At 35.5% G+C, this 22195-nt stretch overlaps 1 protein-coding gene and 2 pseudogenes across 2 annotated transcripts; 1 reads left to right on the forward strand and 2 right to left on the reverse strand.

The window, feature by feature from the left end:
• The first annotated feature begins 1391 nt into the window (after nucleotides 1–1391).
• Nucleotides 1392–7601, forward strand: LOC143543279 (isoleucine--tRNA ligase, chloroplastic/mitochondrial-like; annotated as a pseudogene). The gene is made up of 22 exons (XR_013137040.1): nucleotides 1392–1502; nucleotides 2491–2689; nucleotides 2777–2931; nucleotides 3019–3120; nucleotides 3212–3278; nucleotides 3367–3479; nucleotides 3590–3658; nucleotides 3748–3855; nucleotides 4024–4171; nucleotides 4269–4500; nucleotides 4568–4854; nucleotides 4942–5078; nucleotides 5187–5340; nucleotides 5409–5540; nucleotides 5599–5739; nucleotides 5831–5958; nucleotides 6042–6206; nucleotides 6286–6411; nucleotides 6495–6568; nucleotides 6655–6904; nucleotides 6985–7164; nucleotides 7252–7601. The product of XR_013137040.1 is annotated as an isoleucine--tRNA ligase, chloroplastic/mitochondrial-like (transcript).
• Nucleotides 7602–11381: 3780 nt separating this feature from the next.
• LOC143543261 (putative histone-arginine methyltransferase 1.3) lies at nucleotides 11382–15872 on the reverse strand. Its single transcript, XM_077035621.1, has 13 exons — nucleotides 15654–15872; nucleotides 14732–15023; nucleotides 14477–14580; nucleotides 14049–14147; nucleotides 13902–13970; nucleotides 13700–13797; nucleotides 13478–13532; nucleotides 13228–13311; nucleotides 12885–12962; nucleotides 12524–12627; nucleotides 12101–12273; nucleotides 11823–11974; nucleotides 11382–11740 (listed from the first exon to the last, which is right to left on the reverse strand). Exons 1-13 carry the CDS (start codon nucleotides 15837–15839, stop codon nucleotides 11657–11659), a joined length of 1578 nt encoding a protein of 525 aa, XP_076891736.1. The 5' UTR covers nucleotides 15840–15872; the 3' UTR covers nucleotides 11382–11656.
• Nucleotides 15873–20270: 4398 nt separating this feature from the next.
• LOC143543262 (xyloglucan 6-xylosyltransferase 2 pseudogene) lies at nucleotides 20271–21641 on the reverse strand (annotated as a pseudogene).
• Between the last annotated feature and the right edge of the window lie 554 nt (nucleotides 21642–22195).

Here is a 22195-nt window from a genome sequence, read left to right on the forward strand (position 1 = left end):
TCATCGGTTAACCAAACAAGACAAATGAATGATGATGATCCATTTCATTCCATTGTTCATTCTATTCCTCCTTCATTTCATTACCTCCAACCAAACATACTCTAAGAAAACAAATAAAAGGAATTGAAAGACATATAGACTACACTATAACGATAACTTTTAGTAATTATTATTAGACTATATTGTTTTTTATAAATATAATTACTCTAGTTATTTGTATGTTTATTATGTTAATTTTATTTGTATCGGTTTCCATCTCAAAAGATGTAATGTACTTATATGGTTTTACCAAAAGAAATTTTGTTTGTTTAAAGAATTCTTTTTGTTTAGTTTCGATTCGTAACGAATGCAATGAAACCAATCAAATGCTAATTTTGTTTTTATATGTGTTTTTTAAGTTCCAGTGTCGTAACGAATGTGACGAAAATCGATCAAATTTGCATAGAGTGACAGGCTCAACGCCAGACTTGACAACGATCGAGTTTTACCGACCGGCGCCGCCTCATTGGTCCACCACAAATATTATATTTTTTTTGTTATGTTCTAGTATGATAACGCCCACAACCTAAACCGGCCGAATTCGTGTCGACTTACCACCTCAACACTTAGGACCGAAAACGCTTGAGTTTTACACCGCTAGAGTTTTACCAACATGCCATGTCGCAACGCGCCAATTAAAACACTAGTTTTTCACAATTTTACAATTATATCTTTTAAGATTTTTTATTTAGCACTTTTTATATTAATTGGACGGGTAAAATTAAAATCGGTAAACAACAAAATCTTATATATATATATATATATATATTTGATTACTTTATATCCACAATGTCCAGGTCCAACGGGTCTGGGTTGTGTTTGGTATGCCCTCAGTCGTTATTCTACATGATAAGTCGTGTGGAGTGCATGTTATATGAGCATCAATAAGATTATTAGCCATCACTTTCGTTATGGTTATGCCCATATGGGTCCCACCACACCTTGATAATAAAACGTAACCCTACTTGATATATATACTTGTAAAGGTATGTGATTTGTCTCACTTATATATTATTTCAGTGTAATAGTAAAAACTTACCCTCATACTTAAGGATGGTTGTAGAAAAATTTCCTTCCTAAATTTAAATCTAAATATTTTTTGTTTGATTATTTCCAATTTATCAAACAAAAATAAACAATTAACAGCATTACATATCTATTAAATTTTTTACAAATAAAAATAAATCAAAAGGTGTAATAAATTAATAATATTGTTTGAAGCTAGTATAAATGGACACATTTAGGATATTATCCCAACACATACATACATTTCAATGTACCAAATGGAACGAACACAAACGAGGATGATTCTTCATTAACATCCTATTGCTCTCGCATCTAGACGACCCACCAAAGAAAACCCATCTTTCTTTCTTCTCATTTCATTAATGGAAGCTCACAACTTGTAGCATCAATTCCCACCACCAAATTCATCAACAATGGCGATGCAAACTTCTCACACCGTAAGTATTATTCATACATACATGTTATGTTTGTATTTAAGTTCACAGTTCTTTAATTTAAGGAATCTTGTGGTTAATTGAGTTGCTCACCAACTGTTCGACTAAATGCCTGTTCAAAGTTTGCTGAAAATTGCCCAAAGTATGGATTTTTAACAAGTGATGGTTACAAGGAAACTGACTTGTTGGTTTATAATAGGCAAGCGTGGTGCGGTTCAGTGCGGTTTTGGGCTAAAACCATGATTTTTGAAACCATTTGGTTTCGGTTAGGTTTCAGTTTTTTCGGTTTTGCCATTTGAGCTTGACAATTTTAGTCGGAAAAAACAGTTGGCTGAAAATTATGAATTTAGTTATAAATAATTTTCTTAATCGTTAATTAATTGACTATTATACATTTTGCCAAAAATATTTGAGTTACATATTTATTAAATTCTTATAAATTACTAAAAAAAATAAAAATCTAGAAATTCTGTTCGGTTCGGTTTTTATTACATGCAAACCAAAACTGAACCGTAAGTTCGGTTTTACAAAAACATAACACCAAACCGTCGGTTTTTGTTATGGTTCGGTTTTGTCGCTTTGGATTTTTCGGTTTTTTCGGTTTCCTGCACACGCCTAGTTGATATGATATTTGTTTTAATTATTGCAACTCAAGTTTCACATGCTTTGTTGATATATAATTATATATACATAGTATTTATTTATTTATGATGTGCAATATGTTGGTAATTTCGGACTCCAAGTCACAAGTCGGTGAACTTAATGACCAATATTAATAAGCCAGTCGATTATGTTTCCTAATTGAGTTGTAATTATAATAGGTATGTCTTGGTTAGCAAGCTAGTTTGCTAATTGAATTGTAATTAAAATAGGTAAGGGTTTATATAAACCGAGTTATATTTCCAACATAATGTATTTATTCAATAATCGTTTGTGTGTGTTTTACGTTTTGGTGAGTCATATCAAGTCGTTCTTGACGATAACTGTGCAGGTTCTGTCATTGAGAAGTTGCTCATCATTTAGAAAAACATCCTCTTTTAGCATCATTGATTTCCAAAGACGCTCTGCGATTGAGCTCTCGTCTCTCTTCGAGTTTACATATGGTCATATTAATCCTAGGAGTGCGTTTTGCACTCACTCGAAATGTAGGTCTCGTGGACCTGTGATGGCTGCCAAGAAAGAAGCCAAAGGTACAAACTTGGTTACAATTTGTATAGACCTTTGACCGCATTTGAGTTATAAGTATATAATTGATTGATGTGTATTTCGTGTGTTAGGAGCAAAGCAAGGAGATGGTAAGTACAAGCATACCGTTGACCTTCCCAAAACAACGTTTGGGATGAGGGCTAATTCGGCTGTTAGGGAACCGGAAATCCAAAAATTATGGGACGAAAATCAGGTTTTTAAGAAAGTTGCTGAAAGGAATAATGGGGTCAGTTTTGAAGCTTATTTGAGTTCGTCTTTTGCGTTACAATGTTCTTATCTAAAATCTTGTATAATGTTGATTTTCTTTTAACAGGTAAGTTTTATTCTTCATGATGGCCCTCCATATGCTAATGGTGATTTACACATGGGACATGCTTTGAACAAGATTTTGAAGGATATTATTAACCGGTATAAGGTATGGTGATTTATGTTTATAAAAGTATAAATACAGTGAATATGGTGAATGTGTATCTGAACTTTTGTTACATGTTTTGCTTTTATGACAGCTTCTTCAAAACTGTAAAGTTAATTACATTCCCGGTTGGGACTGTCATGGTCTGCCTGAGTTAAAAGGCAAGTGATAGTTTGTGCTTGTGTATTAAGTTGAAAATTTTCTGGAAGCTTCTAGCTTTAATAATTGTTTTCTGTTAAATTATCTTAGTATTGCAGTCACTGGACCAAGAAACACGAAAGGAGCTAACACCATTAAAATTGAGAGCAAAAGCTGCTAAATTTGCCAAAGCAACTGTGAAGGCGCAAATGGCATCATTCAAGGTCAGTTTAAACAACTAATCCATGTTTAGGTTAGATATTCTAATCATTATTTCTATTAAAACTATTATGAATTGGTAGAACATTAAAGTAAGTTTACTTTCTGCCAACAGAGATTTGGAGTATGGGCTGACTGGGATAGCCCTTATCTTACTCTTGATCCAGAATATGAGGCTGCTCAGGTAATTGAGCTTAAACTAGTATCACCACTAGGTTATTTCTATTTGCTCTGTTATCCTTATATTTATAATTTTATCATTTTGGTCTTTAGATTGAAGTGTTTGGGCAAATGGTTTTCAAAGGGTTCATATATCGAGGGAGAAAGCCAGTTCACTGGAGTCCTTCATCCCGCACTGCTCTTGCAGAGGCTGAGTTAGAGGTAAGTTAATTTTACAGCCTCTTATTTTATTTAATATTAACTCTTCCTACATAAATAATAATTAATAAATAAGGTCTTCTATTTAATCAAAGTTTAACCTTTTCATATGGGTGTTAAAGCTTCTTAGTCTTCTGAAATATTCTCACTCTGTTTGACCTTTTAATGCAGTATCCTGAAGGTCATGTTTCAAACAGCATGTATGCAATTTTCAAATTATTAAATACTCCAACTAAAGATGGATTACTAGATGAATTTCTTCCCAAATTGTCACTTGCAATTTGGACCACCACTCCCTGGACTATTCCTGCAAATGCTGGTATGTGTTTGTGTGTGTAAGTTTATAAGCTTATCTGCGTATAAATATATAATAACATGTTTATATTTTCTTTCTTTCTTTCTTTTTTATTTTGCAGCTGTTGCAGTAAATCCAAAGCTACAATACGCGGTTGTTGAATTACTGCCCATTTCACCTGATATTGCTTCATCTTCTGAAGACAAAAATAGAAGATTTGGTAATGTTTTAAAAGACAGCGAGACACCCTTCTTCATAGTTGCATTGGATCTTGTGCCAACACTTGAAGCCAAATGGAATGTGAAGCTTGCTGTTAAAAAAAAAGTTTTTGGTTCAGATCTTGAAAATTGCAGGTCCTTAATGTTTGAATTAACTGAATAACTTTTATTAAATTAATTACTAACCTATAATATCTAATAGATATGCACACCCAATAAACGGACAAGAATGTCCTGTTGTGATTGGTGGAGATTATATTACAACAGAGTCAGGAACCGGGCTTGTTCACACGGCCCCGGGTCACGGGCAGGATGATTATATAACTGGCTTAAAATATGGTTTGTCTATAGTATCCCCAGTAGACGATGAAGGGAAGTTTACAGAAGAAGCCGGGGTATTTAGTGGGCTTGATGTATTGGGTGATGGCAATGCTGCTGTTATTGATCACTTGGATGAACGTTTATCAATTGTTATGGTGGAACCTTACAGTAAGTGATAAACAAATTTAGTTGTTACACCCTTGAAATGGTTTACTAGAAATTCTAATTTAAATGTTATTGCTTATTAAACTTCAGAGCACAAGTATCCGTATGATTGGCGAACAAAAAAGCCTACAATTTTTAGGGCAACCGCACAATGGTTTGCTTCTGTTGAAGGATTCCGTGACTCTGCTATGAATGCCATTAATCAAGTTACATGGACCCCATCTCAGGTAGTGTACATATATACTTTTTATTTTTCAAATTGAAAACTGCTGATATGATCAATAATCATAATCATAGTTATCATTATTATTGTTATTATTTGTTTTGTCATTCAGGCAGAAAACAGAATATCTACAATGACTTCCAGCCGTTCAGATTGGTGTATATCGCGCCAGAGGACATGGGGCGTCCCGATTCCAGTTTTCTATCATGCAGAGACGAAAGAGCCCCTGCTAAACGAAGAAACGATTGATCATAATCAAATGTAAAGCAAAAAAGAATTTAATACATATTTTAAAGTGGACTTATATTATTATTATTATTATTATATCTGGCAGCAATCATATCCCAAAAGGGCAGTGATGCATGGTGGTACATGTCAGTAGAAGAATTGCTTCCTGAGAGTTATCGTGATAAAGCATCAGATTATGTGAAAGGAACCGATACAATGGATGTTTGGTTTGATTCAGGTATATTAATTAATGATTACTGGTTAAATGGGAGTAATTGGACAACTTTAAAAATGAGCTATATTTGCTGGTTCTTCATGGGCCGCGGTTTTGGGGACTAGAAATGGGCTTAGTTTTCCTGCAGATTTGTATGTTGAAGGTACAGATCAGCATCGGGGTTGGTTCCAAAGTTCTTTATTGACTAGTGTTGCAACAAAAGGTACACATTCTTAATCTAACAGCAGTTCATTTGCTGCTACTATTATAATTCTTTAATGAATCTTGTTTTATTATTTTAATTAATATCGCAGGAAAAGCTCCATATGCTGGAGTTATAACACATGGATTTGTGCTTGGTGAGAAGGGTTTAAAAATGAGTAAATCTTTGGGTAATGTCGTTGATCCACGTACCATAATTGAAGGAGGGAAGAATCAAGAGGTTAGTGGTTGTTTTGCAGTATTTTGTATTATAATAATTGTAATAACCTTTTAATATTGAATTAGTTTTTTACTTTCTTCCAGCAAGCACCTTCTTATGGAGCAGATGTACTTAGACTTTGGGTCTCAAGTGTAGATTATACAGGAGACGTTCTGATTGGTCCTCAAGTTCTTCGCCAAATGTCTGATATTTATAGAAAATTAAGAGGAACTTTACGGTTTCTTTTGGGAAATCTTCATGATTGGAAAGTATGTCATGTTTTTGAAAATATTCCTTTGATATGTATTTGGTTTAAATAAATTTTATGCATTGTATTATATTTTGCAGGCTGAAAATACTATTGCATATGTTGAACTTCCCGATATCGATCAGCATGCTCTGTTTCAGCTTGAAAGTGTTGTGAAAAATATTAAAGAAAGCTATGAAAGCTATCAGTTCTTCAAAATATTCCAGGTAAGAATTTGTTTTATTTCTTGGTTTCAAAGATTTTTTATTTATTAATTGTAATTTGTTAAGTGTAAATTGTTTCATTTCAGATCATCCAACGGTTTGCTATTGTGGATCTCTCGAATTTCTATTTCGATGTTGCCAAAGACCGCCTTTATGTTGGGTAAAAACTTTCTTACGATTTAATAAGGTTTGACTTTTGTTTACAGTCAACTTGAGTTGACTTTGGGATGCTGCCTTTTATCTCAGGGGGGCTTCAAGTTTCACAAGGAGAAGTTGTCAAACGGTCCTTGCAGCTCATCTACTGTCAATAGTGAAAGTGATCGCTCCTATATTACCTCATCTGGCTGAAGACGTGTGGCAAAATCTCCCTTTCGAATATAATATTGGCAACGCTGACATGGCAAAATTCGTTTTTGAGTCAAAATGGCCTGAAGTCAATGACAGATGGCTTGCTTTTCCTGAGGAAGAAATAGATTTTTGGGGGAAAATACTTGAGGTAGCCTAAAAAATATTTTTGAATATTTTTATTTGTATTGATTGTTTATTAAATTTGCATAATTTATATGAATTTGGTAGTTGAGAACTGAGGTAAATAAAGCTTTGGAGAGTGCTCGCACTGGCAAACTTATCGGTTCGAGTCTGGAGGCAAAGGTGTACCTTCATAGCTCTGACGATAATCTTGCTGTGAGATTAAGGAACATGTGTGAAGCTAAAGTTGATGCTGACTCTCTGCATCGCATATTCATAACGTCTCAGGTATTTATGACTTAATAAATCATTATTAGAAAGACAGTACTCTGTTTTGTTTAAGGTTGTTTAGAAAGTTGACTGGTTCAACTGCAGGTTGAGATTCTTTCTACATTGGATGATTTATCAGCCAAAAATATACCATATTCCGGAGAATATTTGATTCAAGGAGAACATAAAATATGGATTGGAGTATCGCGTGCTGAAGGGACAAAATGTGAACGGTGCTGGAATTTTTCACCTCAAGTTGGTTCGTTTATTGACCATCCGACACTTTGCAAACGTTGCTATGATGTTATTGCTGGCCAACCAGTTCCCGCTCTTGCAGCTGTCAGTTGACAGATAGATTTATACACTAGAACCGGCATAATGAGCAGATTTGATAACGGGTCAAAAGGGGTACTTTGTATGGATTGCGTTGGGTTGATCCAATCCACATTTGTTTAGTGTCTACAGATTATAAATCATAATATGCAATCAGTGATGCAGAGTGATTTACTTTGCAATAATTTTTCTTGTGTTATTCATCATAGTGTATTCCTTTTACAGTTTTACACACACACTGATCTGTAGCAACAATATTACAGGTGACAGTTTTATCTCATTTACTTATTCACTGGTGACAGTTTCACCTTGTATACTTATGATTTATGAATGGGTCGATTTGGGTTGTGTTACATTCATGCCATAAAAATAATTCCTGGAGTCATATTTTGTTCTTATCAATCTGCATTGATTAGGTCATTAAAGATAACTCTTATACTACTCCCGTTCACAACAAACACAGTCCAAGATCTTATTAAAAAGAAATAAAAAATAATAATAATTTCTCTCGCTACCTAACAACCCGATCAAACTCAATTTTCACACTAAAAGCATCTCCGGTGGTAAATTGTTGTCTTTGTTTCAAAAATCTTCATTCTTCTTCAAGGGCATTTATCTGTCGTTATTTCAAACCGCAACCTCATCATCCCCTCGTCTACTTTTCCAATTTTATAATCTATATCAATTCTATATCAATTTATATATTTTATAATTAGTTATTTTTTATATTTCGTAAATATTAAACAACTTAAATAATAAAAAAACACAAATTAATAGAAAAAAATAAACAACTGCTAGATAAAAACACACTTTAAAACTTAAATTGTGGTCAGGGAGGTTTTCCTAAGGGTTTCCTTCCTGGGGTGGCTGGGTTTCGATTCGATGAAAATTTGCCAAAGTAACCTCTGGTGTGGAGCTCCTGGGTATTTGTTGCTAAAAATAAATAAAACATGCAACTTTTTAAAAATCAATCGAGCATTTAAATGGTTTTTATATTTTATTTAATATAGATTTAAATATGAGTAGGTCATACTCTTAACCGTTTGCTTCTGTCCTTATCCACAGACCAATGGTGTTAGACGATATCACTCCGATAAGACAAGTGGTTCGCTGCTTTTATTTTTACATCCAGATGATGCTACGTGGGCACCATTGAATATGCTCTAAATGTAAAATACATTCTCTCTTTCAAGTCACCAGCCAGATCACCATTTACTCATCAAATGCATGCTAAAATGCATTGGTGATGACCCAACCACCATTTTTTTTATTAATGGTTATTGTTTAATTTGTAAAATTTATTATGTTTTTGCGTTTAATGTGAAGACATCTTTCTAATCTGCAATCCTATTACCAAATCGTATCTGTCACATTGCAAACTACAATTGCATCACATGTTTTGTTCTTATTTGACTTGAGACAATCATCGAATACGTATGGGTCATTTTAAAAAATGGTGACTTTGGTTCAGGTCATAACTACTTCAATAAAAATCGATATAGTTCACAACGGGTTATTTTAAAATAGGTCAAGTCAGAAAGGCAAATTTAAAAAAAATGGTCCAAACAGTTTAACCAATTGGTTCATATTTTAACCTACCACAATTATCGGATCTGAATAGATAATTTTAAAAACTATAATTTTGGTTCATGTCAAAACAACATTAATAAAAATTGATGTGTAAATTGCTAAATGGTCAAAATGGTTACGAGTCAAAAAAGACAAAATTTAAAAATAGTTCAACCCATTTGACACATTTAATGCTTGTGATTTAAATGACTGGGCATTTAGAATTTGAGGAAATTTAACGAAATAAAGCATTTGGAATAAAAAGGAGCTTTAAACGTGTTTAATACTTCTGATGCTTCAAACACCCTGCATTGGTTACGGATTACAAAATAGCTAGGATTAACCATAAGTGTGTTAATAATAATGTTTGAAATATGTATGAATTATCTTAATAGCACATGAAATTAATTTTTTTGTGCTTGAAAGTGTACATATGAAAAAACTATCAGTAATTCAAAATACATATAAGTCAACCATGTTTGATTAATATGTATTATTAATTGTATTCATTTATTGTTTTATTTTTATATAATAATGTGATAATTGTCTCCATCATCTTGCAGATGTATGTTTGTAATGAATACCATTGTGATGGTTTTAGATTTAACTCATTTGGACCTGAAATTGGGATGTGGATGGTAAGCAAAAAGCCTACATATAGTTATCTACTTTTTTTTTTTAAATTGAAACATTTAAAGCGTCGAGTATATATACATATTTTTAAACGTACCTATTATATATCAACAATATTCTTTTCTTTTATATGTTTATTCACAAAATATACAAACTAGAGAGAAAAATTGTCTCAAAGGTCTGTGAAGGAGCTTGAATTTGTAGTGGTTCGATTTTATCATCGTTTTCAGCGAAATTCCAGTCAATTTTCGGCCAAAATGTGTTTTTGTATGTACAAAACTGAAAATTACATATAAAATAGGTTTATTGGATTTTAATAATCCCTATTGAATGATAGGGATGAGTGGTTTCGGTACGGGTACCGATTTGGTACCGTCGGTACCGAATCAGTACCAAGTTTTGAGTTTTCGGTATCGGTACGGTACGGTTCGGTCCGGTATTTCCCGAATTTTTCAAGAAATACCGGTACCGAACCGATACCGGTACCGTACTAGTACCGAACCGAACATTTTGGTACCGGTACCAACTATTTCCGAATTTCGGGATTGAGATTTTCGGGATCGGTACGGGTCGGTACCGGTACCATCCCGAGCTCATCCCTATTGAATGATATTTGCTGATAATAATCCCTATTTATTTTATAGCCACTGGCGGTCCTAAATTTAAAAAAGTTGGCCTCCAATGGTCCCCCGCTAAAAAGGACTTAACGACGTTATACTATTTTCCGAATTTCAAACAAATGTTTTAGGGTTTTTGATCAGAAGGAGGATACGAGTCGATTGGTGTAAAACTTTGCTCGAAACGTTGATTCAAACGGCTTGATTTTTGTTAATTGTAAGTTCAAAGACTCGAATTGAAGCATTGTTTCGTCGTTTTGGAACGCCGTTTCGAACTAAGTTTTGCATTAACTCGTATTCTTGTTCCGACCAAAAGCCCTAAAGCATTAGCTTGAAATTCGGAAAAAAATATAACGACGTTAAGTCTTTTTTAACGAAGTACCATTGGGGGCCTACTTTTTTGGGACCACTGGTGGCGATAAAATGAATAGGGGTTGTTATTGGCCAATACCATTCAATAGCGATTATTAAAATCCAATAAAATTGAAAAATATACATTAAAGTCCGATCCTATTAATCCCAATTAATCGTTAGTTCCCACCCCACCGCCCGACTAGCGACTATCGATTTTTTAACATTGATAAAAATAATGTGAATTTATGACTGAACAAAGTTTGTAAATTTAAGAGGTCAATGGCAAAAGAGAGTATTTGATTCAAGTAATGGTTCTACCGGTCTTAACCAAGGTCCACCTTTAAAGTAGGTCAAGCCTTGACCAATGTTCGCATTTTGAGGTCTAACCGTAAATGTTGGGATTCAATTCTTTAAGGTACTCGTTTGGCCGGCCTTGAACCAACTATATAGGTTATCTTTCACATAGCTAACACGTGCGACAATCGTGCCACCTTCAAGTTGATTTAACTTGAATACAGCCCGTGGATTTATTCACGTTAATGACAACCTCGACCTGGAGACGCTTCAGTCATGTAACAAACATGATCTGAATAATCCCACCAAGTTGTAAGCTGGTTAGACGTTATCAAAGTTATAGGTTAACGGGTTGAAGACGTATATTACATATTTTAGAAGTTTTGTAATTGTAGCTTTGAATGGGATGACCGAACTTTAGTAGTGTGATACATCCTCTAAAAGTAACAGTTAATGATCAAATGGCTTCATTGACATCAAAGTCTACTTCCACTAGAAGCTAGAAATAAATTATTAGTCAAACTTTTTAAACAGAAAAAAGAAACATTCTAAAAAATAAACAGAAGAAAGGTCAACCTAATTTACAGGCATTGCACAAGAGTAAAGAATAGTCTTGGGCCTGACATTTCATGGTGCCTTGTATAATGTTACATCGGATCGATCACCTTTCACCATTTGTAAACATCTCAAATGCATTTCTTCACGAAGACTCAACGAATTTGGACGGTTGAATCATTTGGAGGTTGTTCGATAAAATCTGACCCGTCTTCATCCAAAGACGGAAGTTGTAGATCCTGAAATAGCAGCCAACAAAATCCAGATCAACGGATTATCAAAAAAAGAATGTAGAACATGTTTTTTCAAGGTAATGTGTACCTGTGACTGTAACAACTGATTTGATTGCTGATCTTGGGACACTGAGTATGCTTGTGGTTGAGACATACGATAATATGGTTCTTTTAGATCAAATCTGCCGCTTGCTGTTTGTAATATTCCTCCTTGTTCAGCACCCGGGCCCCACATTTTAGCTACAAAACATAAACATAAACATAAACCTTAAAACAGTCACATACGGTTACATGATTGAGTGTAGTTTATTAACTGATGATAATAATAATAATAATAATAATAATAATAATAATAATTTAACTGACCAGACATGGTTAGGTTGATTGTGTAACTCTGAGCACTGTGAGCAATCATGTGAAGACGACCTGTAATTTCTTGACCAGGCATCACGTATATGGGTTGAGACAGAACACACCATAGTTGGTACCAATGAGTTGTTGGTGCACCAGGAGCCGTGGTTAGCCACCTTTGTACAGTGCTGTAGGTCAACAAATTTAATATACAAAACTTATTTAGTACACATAATAACTTACAGGCCATAGTTTCAACCTATGTATAATGTGATATATCAAATGGAAGGTTGCCCAAATTGCAATTAGCGCGTACAACCCTTTGAGTTGTTTTATTCAAATAGAATAGATTTGTGATAATATAGCTTTTAAATCATATTTAAGAGCCAACAAGACCCAACCCATATCAATACACACTTAACAGCATAAGATCATCACCTGCCATTAAATAGAACATCAAACCAGCATGCCAGACCATGTATTCTTGTGCCAACAGAAGCTGTGAATTTTAATGGTGTGTCAATTTCGTACAAGTCCTCTTCCTGAAAATGGAATTATAAAGCAAGTGTAACGTGTATATTCATTTACTGACAAACATGAATCAGGCATAAATTGTTTTCGTAGGTTAAAATTAAGGTCTATTCATGTTTATGAACATAGGATTTTTTTTAGATCTTCTAACCCTAATATTGAACAAGAACAAAGTTCCTTTTTAAAATGATGTACACAAATTCTTGAAGATGGTTAAGATGTAAAATGGTAAGGCTAATCGGTCATTATCAATTAAAAATTGCAATACCTTGATAGTAGTAAAATTGATGACATGGGAAACTGCAGGAGCCACCAACAACCTTGGGTCAAAAGCATCAACCACTGGCTGCAAAACAATTTCAACCAAACACCTTATTTTAGATAAGAGAAAACAGAAATATCAAGAATGCCAATCAAATATTGAAAAGTCATAAAACTAGCTGAGAATCATAGTTTAAAATGAGAACCATAGTTTAAAAAAAGATATAATTATAACTTGTGGCATATAGTTAACAAGATTGTGATAATTGAACATAAGAAGCTTCTAGAAAACCTTATGAGCATCAATGGCATACAAGTTGGCCTATTTTATGTAAGCAAGCAAGACAAACCTGTGAAAAATATCCTTGGAATGCAGTTCCATGTAATGATGTCAAATCAACCCCATAATAGTTCTGTTGCTGCCAAAATAGGGCCTGCGTAACAAGCAAAAATAATAAATAAAGTATACCTCTTATAGTGATATCATATATACAGACCACTATGTGTGGAAAATAATCAAGATACTCTTGATCAATAATAATAAAACGAAGATGGACACACTAAACAAATAATATCAGAAACAATATAAAATACACATACCTTGTTTGCAACTTCAACATAGAGATGCTCATCGCTGAATGGTGCCATGTGAATTCTGCAATATAAAGAAAATAACACGGGGAACTCGGATTAAATGGCATAACATTGTGTGTACATTGTTTCTCGTCTAATACATGTGAGTTATTAATTATCAACTGCAACATTAGAATTGAACTTAACATGACAGTTCATTTAGTTTGTGCTTGAATTAAAATAGAATACCTTCCAACAGTTGGGAACATTTTCCCATTAGGAACAAGAAACCGATCTCTTGCAATGACATACGACTCAAGCATTCTTTCATTCACCAACAGAGTGCCTGTAAGTAAGAGGAAATAATGGCATAACATGTAAAAAAGAGTTTTTTTCAAATCCTCAATAACAACACAATAGACATATGGTTATAATGATTAATGAACTAAGCCATAGGCTCTGATATTAATATATCGGCTTTCTCAGGCAACTCTACTTCTTCAACTTTGCCCTTGATAACCTACATTTCAATGGCAGCATGTCCGCTAAGCATAACACGTCCAAGATTTAAAGTGATTTAATATGTATTAAAAACAACCGTAATTCTTTGTGCCAAACTAGGGTTCCCAGCAATAAGCTTTTGAGCATAACCAGCCATTTCAGATGCTTCCACAGCATAAACATGCTTTGCACCAGCCTAACAAGTGCCAAGAACATGTGATTAATCAGTGTACATGACAACACATCATAAAATGAGATGTATGTGAAGAACAGGAGCGTTTGGATGTGCGTTTTCGAAGTGATTGTGATACTGAAGTCGCAATGATAAGTTTTTATTTGTTACAGACTTGCAGTTAATATGCAACTGATCATCCAAAAGTGACTTTTTAACTCTAAATAATCAAAAGCGGAATCTTTTTTATCGGCCAATAAAAAAGACTATTGCAACTTCAAGTTGCAATAATCAGCTAATCAGTTTCAAAACGTGAATCCAAGCACCCTATGTAAGTACCAATTAGTACACACCTGGGCAGCAAACAGTGATAATATGCCACTTCCAGCACCAACATCAACCACCACCCGCCCAGCAAAATCTGCTTGATTCTCCATAACCGCAGCATAGTATGAACCTGATAATAAACATTTATCTTGTAATTCAACTCCATAAAATCCCAAAATAAGCATTCAAAACATGCTTATTGAAACAAATTAATACATCCTAGCACCAGACTGTAATGCATGCTAACATTAGCCTGAAAAAGAACAAGATGGTATAATGACCTGTTCTCACATAATCCTGCATCATATTTTGCTGATGAAGCAGTTGCCCGTAGTAATGGAAGTACATTTTAGCAGAAGATGATTCTATTTTATCATCAAACTTGCTTTTAGAAGAAGAAACTGTTCCATTTGGTAAGGTTGATCCTGTAAAAGAAACAATAAATAAGCATGTCCCTTTAGTACCAGCATTAGCTGCTATAAGAATATAATCCCACTGTAATTGGCCTACCTCTTTGATGGTCTCAGAAGCTTCTGATACACAAAGTGACTGAGATTCACCTAACCTGAAAAGCTGAAAGCCCCAGATACAAACACATGAATACAAACCAAATATTTTCTTTATGATGTCACATTGTCATTTGAATTACCTCATCTCTATAACTCTATTTAAGTTTCAGTAAACACAACACCACAAAAGTGGGACCCACAATACGACAATGACATCAACCAAATGAAAGATTTAAGTGCTAATCAGACTTACAACTCAACAGCATTATATACTTTCAAAGGTGGACTATGACATAGAAAGCACTAAATCACTAATCCTTCATCCAATGACCGTAAAACTTTACCAACAAAACTATAACAATATCAATGTTCCAATTATCCAGGAGTTAACAAATCAATCTGACTAAAGCATAATCCAGTTAATGCAAATCAAGCCCTAATTTGATGAAAACAACACATATGCCTAACATACTTTTGACTAGTAGCTACTTAATTGTTATTTGGTCAAGATCAGTCAAAATTGAAGAAATTATTATTATATCTGTAATTTGTTATATATTACAAATTTAAAAAATTACATATAAATTCCAATCGGATTAATAAATAGCCAGTCCGTGGCCCACTCCGCACTAGCGATTTCTACAACACTGCGGAAATAAATAATAAGATAATAAGAAGAGGAAGACTACGATACCTGAGTGGTATGAAGGTGGAAGTTAAGCGAGTGTTGTCCGTCGGGTTCAAGGAAGAACTGGAGCTCCGGGAAGCCTGAACCGGACCGGAAAATGGCGGAGAGTGGACCGGAGACATGTGTGGGAGGTGTTGAAGCGAGGAGATTAACGGAGGCTACGGTGAAATTGTGAGTATTAGTAGTGTCCATGTTGGATTTGGATTTGGATTGATTGATTGATAGAAGATTGATTGATTGCGTGTGTGTGTGTACGGAGAGTGTGAGAATAAGTGAAGCAGAAGCTAGGGTTTATGTGTGTGTTAAAGAGAGAAAGAAAAAGAGAAGGTGGAGATTTAAGAGGGCCGCATTATATATATCTTTACTTCACTCCCAAAGTAACAACTACAAACACATATACTCACCACATCTTCTAGTAAGTTAAAACTTTTTTCTCTCTTTGGTTTTTCCTTTTTTCTATTTTTTTATATATTTTAAGATAAGGATATTATTCAGAGTTTGCTTCGATTTAGTTCTAATAATGCTTTACCCTTGGATGTCTGGTCAACTTTTGTGCCTCAACGTATTTCAGGGATAACCAACTAGGTCTGAGTTAGAGTGGCATTTCATCCTTAACCATAAGTCATTTGTTGATTCTTCAACATCGTTTGGTTTATATCTCCACTTAGTTTCACCCAAGCTTCATCATGATCATAGGTGCATCATCTAGGTTTGGGTCCATAAGCAATGACAATTTCTCTATGAAGATTAGCATTTGTTAAGGCTCCGATGAGTTCCTTTAACCAAGCTATTGTGCATGAGTCGGCCACTCATTTCTTAACAAGCATGCGGTCGAAACCCTGGGCTCCTCCCACTGCTTGGGAGCTAACAGTTTCATGTTCTATTTCACGATAGTTTTTATTTCAGTTCTATCATTAACTCATAAGTTGTTAACACATCCATGTCTGATCAAATCAAGCACCAAATCAGTCTAAAATCACTAGCCATGATGTAAAAAAAGGTGTAATACCCAAATTATTTAGTAGTTGCTTAATCCAAATTTTCCATCATTATTGCAACAAGTAGTTTCGTTAATATGTATACAATATAAACTCACCCCAAATCATTTGAACCATTACAAACACGCATAGAACATGGAATGTTCCTGCTCATGAAAACAAAATCAGTATCGAGTGAAAGCATATGGTTGTCTTCATCAATGTTCAAACCACCCCAAATTTCAGTCCCCGATCTTTATTCGAACACCACAAGTTTTAATTTCTTAAACAAAAATAACTAAAAAAGATCTAAGATAGTAGCACAAGGCCTACACGTTATTGTTTTTAGCGTCATCAATTTTAGTCAATCAAACTCACCACCTCATGAACTAAACACTTATTATACATGTACATATACCATGAAGTTTCTTATGTAAAAATCATTTGTTTATAAGATCATGGATGTGGTTCCACATTCCACAAGTGTGGAAACTGTCACATAGGCACCACATCATTCCCAATTTCCCACTTAGTATTTACACGTAACCATATATGGAGAGTGTGGTTTCACTTTCCACACATGTAGAAGCATGCCACATAATTTTAATTATGTTAGTTGTTTACGCAAATGGTCCCGATGATTTAACAAATGTTACAAGTTTGAGACCTGGTGTCCGAGAAGTAACAAGTTTGAGATACGTGACTTTAGTTTTGTAACTCTTATGGATATCAAGTCATCAACACTAACTTCGAGTTATTTTTAATAGAAAAATACCATATGTAAATATGTAACACGTTTGGTCATCTAATCTAACTATACTATTAAAGAAAGATGATTTTTTCACATGACATCATTCTATAGCCTTCACATAGAATGTTGCGTAGTTGTCATGTGAGCATATTTTCCTATTTTATCAAGCCAATCAATTATGCTATACTTGGAAATTCAAATAAATAAGTTATAGAAATAATTTAGATGAATATATATATATATACACACACACACATACATACATACAGTATCATTAAATATAATATTGGAATGTTATAAGTTAACCTTTGAATATGTTTAAATATAATGATCTTAACATTTCTCATAATCGCATGGTTATTATATAACAAACCAAAACATAAGCAAGGGAAAGTGAAGAAATAAGAAGGTGAGTTTGTCTCACATTGGTGAAAAAAGAAAGTGAAGTTATCCCACGTATATATAAATAAGAAAAGAGAACATGTCCCACATCGCCAGAAAGAAAAACTTGCAAGCTTTTTATAAGGAAAAGAGCTCACATAATAATATTTTTGTATGACAATACACACTCAATGATCTTCGCGAGGGTGTGATGCACCCGACATGCATGGGCGAAGTGCGATGGGCGCTATGTGGGGACTTTGTGGGCGCACTTCGCATGCTTGAGAGCCGTCTTAGTATTTTTGTGGAAATTAAAAAAATAATTATCTTCCCATCGCGCTAAGCGACGGGTTCTTAAGTAACCAGTCATGATACGCAATGTGGAGGTTACGTTGACGTGACACGTTGCCTGCCATGTGACCTGGCTAGGGCTGACTCGACAACCCTATAAGCTCGCCGCGCTATGCGACGACCCCTTTCGTAGGTCGTAGAGATACGCGACAACCTTGAAATCAACTATAAAGGGGCTGATAAAGGCTTCATTCCATCATCCCAAAATCTTTACTCTCTCAATTTATGTTATATTCAAGTGCTGGTATAATACATCGAGTAGTCGTAACGATACCCTGTCTGATCGAAAATAAGCTTTCATACATGAATCCAAAAGCTCTGCCTGAACAAGGTGAAACTTTGTGTCATCATGTAAAGTTTCTAATCTCGTGATCATCTAGCTTATAGTGTCAGCTATTGAATAAGGTAGAAGCATGATGGATTTTAACCAAAAGGGATGTTTTGAATGCCATAAAGTGGGGCATTGATTAACTTCATCAAAGCCCATACACAACCCAATTCATTTGAGGACATGTATACCGTGATAATAATAAAATGATTATTATAATTATAATTCAATAGATGTTTGGTCATCTAAACTTTTATTCATGTAGGTGACCATGACTCGGATCACACTACTTTTAGGAGCGGGCAAGAGAAGAGTGCACCACGACTGCTTATAAGGATACATAACACCAAGGTTCAGATCTTGCGGGTGAAATCATTGCTGCTATGGCTGCATCATCTATTGCACCTTTTGGCCTTTTAACCCTGTCAAAGCCATGTAACACACAACGGGGTCTAAATACTAGTATTAATTATTACCAAATCTTATTTTCTTTTTCTTCAATTGCAATTACACAAAACCACAATCATTTCATTCATACTAATTACACGTCCACTATCTAGGACCATCCGGTATGGACACCAATTTCACACCCAAATCCTACATGACATATTGATGTGAATGGTAAAACTTACATTTTTGGTTTAACTTTATATATCACCCTCTAAACTTGTGACATTAAAAAAATCCTTGTATTACACTAAAACAATAATCTAGTTATTATTTTTAATATAATTTAGACTTAGAGGGAATCATTTTCTAAATTTACAAAATATCATACTTCATTATGGAGCATTATAACTTAGGAAATAATCAACTGCTTATTAAAATCTAAAAGACCGACAGGCGACATAAAAGCATTGGGCCCAAGCCTACATGACTTGTTACCTAATTAGCCCATAAATAATAATACTTCCAAAATCTTCTTTCAGATCACACAACTATTAAATTTGTTAGGAGAAAAACCACCGTTAACCTAATCAATTTTTTTAACGACTTTAATGTAACTGGTAGTCAAGAAACTCCGAAAGGCTTACCCCCTTCATCAAACCCACCTTACCCGAGTCCAAACCCTAGAACAGTGGCGTTCTCCCCTATTAGTGGCATACACTTGTTGGAATCGAACCGATAATCACTAGCCCTCAGGAGGTTCCCATAAAATTCTTGTCGCATGCGTTGTTCGAACCATGATTCATCCCCTTTGCCTCACACTTAACCCAACTAACATTTGTAAGCTGAGCCAAAGATAATTGACGTTAACCCAAGCACCTAACCGCCATTAAACATCATGTGCCGTTATTCTAAGATCCTTGGATCCTAAACCTACGCATAGACTCAAACCCAACAAGAATCATTTTCATGAATCAAGATCACATTAAAGTTTAGCCAGGTCAAACATCATTGCAAATGAATCAAGATCTCATATGAGTTGACTCACACCATGTTCTCTGATTTAAACAAACATGATGTATGATGCAAGCCTCATAACATTTCATAAATATAAAAATTATACTCTCTTATTTAACCTTTCAACCAAAATCACACTAAAAAACACACTAGAAACAAGACATGTTTTCTTGAAAATGTTTAGTAACAAAAGTTGGCTCAAACTATAGTTTGTTTTCCATATAAATTAAACTTTCTAATAACAAGGAAAAAACCAATACAGTCAACGTGTTATGACATTCGACGACGGACCCAACAACGATACAAACGCCAACTCCAAATGTATCACAATGTAGACCACGATACCAACTCGTGAGCGAAAAACAAACTAGATCAAATATCAATGGTATCATAATGCAGACCCTATTTCGTATTTCATTTCCCATCGTATTTCAAGAAGACGACGGTACCTTGACAACTTTATATGCAGGATGCAGTAAACCGAGCTCATCCTTCACTTCAAGCGGATTACTACTATCATTTCTCATTTGTTTCACCCTCCTACTAGCAAGTGACTTATGAGTAAACCCATACATCTGCAAAATCTGATTATCCCCAAAATTAAACGCGCGGTCCATTTGTTTCAAACATCTTTCAACCGGGTAATCACCAAATTTCCCACACGGCTTACACCCGACAAAATGAGTAACAAGTGGCCATCTGTGATCACCAAGACCCGGATGGTAACTCGCAATCATCTCCTCATACCGATCAACCAAAATCCCCCAATACCCGTGAAGATAATAATGATTCTCCAAATAAACCCTATCCGCCCATCTCTCCTTCTGCGAAGCTAATATCCAAACCATCGCCGACTGATCATCTGCTTCGAAAACCGGCCTATCCTTAAGCTCTCGTGTCAAAAGCCTCCCCGCCTCCTCCCTAATCTTCCCTTTCGGCCCCTTCGGAGCCCAAACATCAATCAAATCCAACGACCACTGACAATTCCTCAACAAGAAACTCCCCGTGTTCAACCCGATCCAATTCTTCTGATCATACACCATCTCATTCCACCCGTGCATCACCAAGTTCCGATCTTTATACCTCTCCCACGGTATCTCAAACGCCATATCCGTAAACATCGCGTCACTATCCATCCACCACAAGAACTCGACCTCCGGATGACTCAACAGCAGCTTCCTAATCAACGGAAGCTTCGCCCAAAACCCCGCCATTTCGGCATCGAGCAACGCCATATTATAAAAGATTTCAATCCCATGAATCCTACAATAATCAATTTTGTTCTTAATACTTTTCAACAAATAATGATCACCAACCGGGTTCTCACACGGTTTCGGCGAAGACCCGGTAACCAGCAGCACCCTAGGCTTAAACCCATTAACATAATTAGGAAAACTAGGGTTTTGCTTCAACCATTCATTCCTCTGTTCATCCCAATCAGAGATCTTGGGCCCAATGCTGTACGGCCCATCTGGGTTCTTCTTACCATCGTCTTCTTCATCCACAAACAGCTTATTAACATCAAATTCAGCATAATTGTTGGAACCAGACGACGTCGTTTGGTCGGTTGTGGTTTGTAATTGTTCAAGGACACGGCGCGGCTCGGCGCGCTTGGCGCGAAACTGGTAAAAGGTGTGGCGGATGTCGTTGAAGTCTTGCTCGGGCGTGCCGAACTTGCCGGCGCCGAGATTGGCGCGAAGGACGACGAGGGTTAGGGCGAGGCAGAGGAGGGTGAGCTTGCTGTTGTGGAGGAGGCGGTGGAGCTGACGTGTCCGGCGAGTTCCGATGATGCGATCGAGCATGTTAGTGGATTCCGGTGAGTAGTGATTATTTGATGATTGGGGGTTTAGGGTTTGAATTTATTTATTGAACTGATGAGGTGAAATTGGTAGATTTAGAAATTTCGGTGGGATGAGAAATGTTGCATAACAGGTCCTTGACCTTATGTAGGACCACCGGAGTTGGTAAAATAATGGGAAAATTTCCAAGATAGTCCAAACCAAGTGAGAGATTCTCAAAATAGTCCAACAAATTTGCAAATTTCAGAAATAGTCCTATGAAATCTATCAGTTCCGATAGGTTTGAATAAAGTTGAAAAAAATCCGATGGTTTTCAAAGATCCAATACCAAGCTGCCACGTGTCCCACTACCCACCTACCCAAATGATTTTCCCCTCAAACTTATCTGTCCAGGTGGTTTTCCTATGAAAACCATCTCCTCTCAAAACTCAAAACCATCTCCCCAGCCACCTTTCCCCTCAAACATGTCCGCCGCCGGTGGCGGCGGTTTCCGGCGACTTCTCACCTACCGTTCCATCCATTCCGGGCCACCATCCCCATCTCCTCCACACCCTTCA

This window comes from Bidens hawaiensis, unplaced genomic scaffold, assembly GCF_021521415.1.
Source record: "Bidens hawaiensis isolate Kalapana, Puna unplaced genomic scaffold, B.hawaiensis_p1.1 tig00013115_1, whole genome shotgun sequence".
NCBI lineage: Eukaryota > Viridiplantae > Streptophyta > Magnoliopsida > Asterales > Asteraceae > Bidens > Bidens hawaiensis.

What these genes read in the sequence shown, in the direction of transcription:
- LOC143543261 (XM_077035621.1), bottom strand. Translation starts at nt 15,839, where the DNA reads ATGGACACTACTAATACTCACAATTTCACCGTAGCCTCCGTTAATCTC. An exon ending in GTTTGGCACAAAGAATTACG is followed by an intron (nt 13,971 to 14,048) that starts GTTGTTTTTAAT and finishes ATTGAAATGTAG; the next exon opens with GTTATCAAGGGCAAAGTTGA. An exon ending in ATGTTCCCAACTGTTGGAAG is followed by an intron (nt 13,533 to 13,699) that starts GTATTCTATTTT and finishes TTTATATTGCAG; the next exon opens with AATTCACATGGCACCATTCA.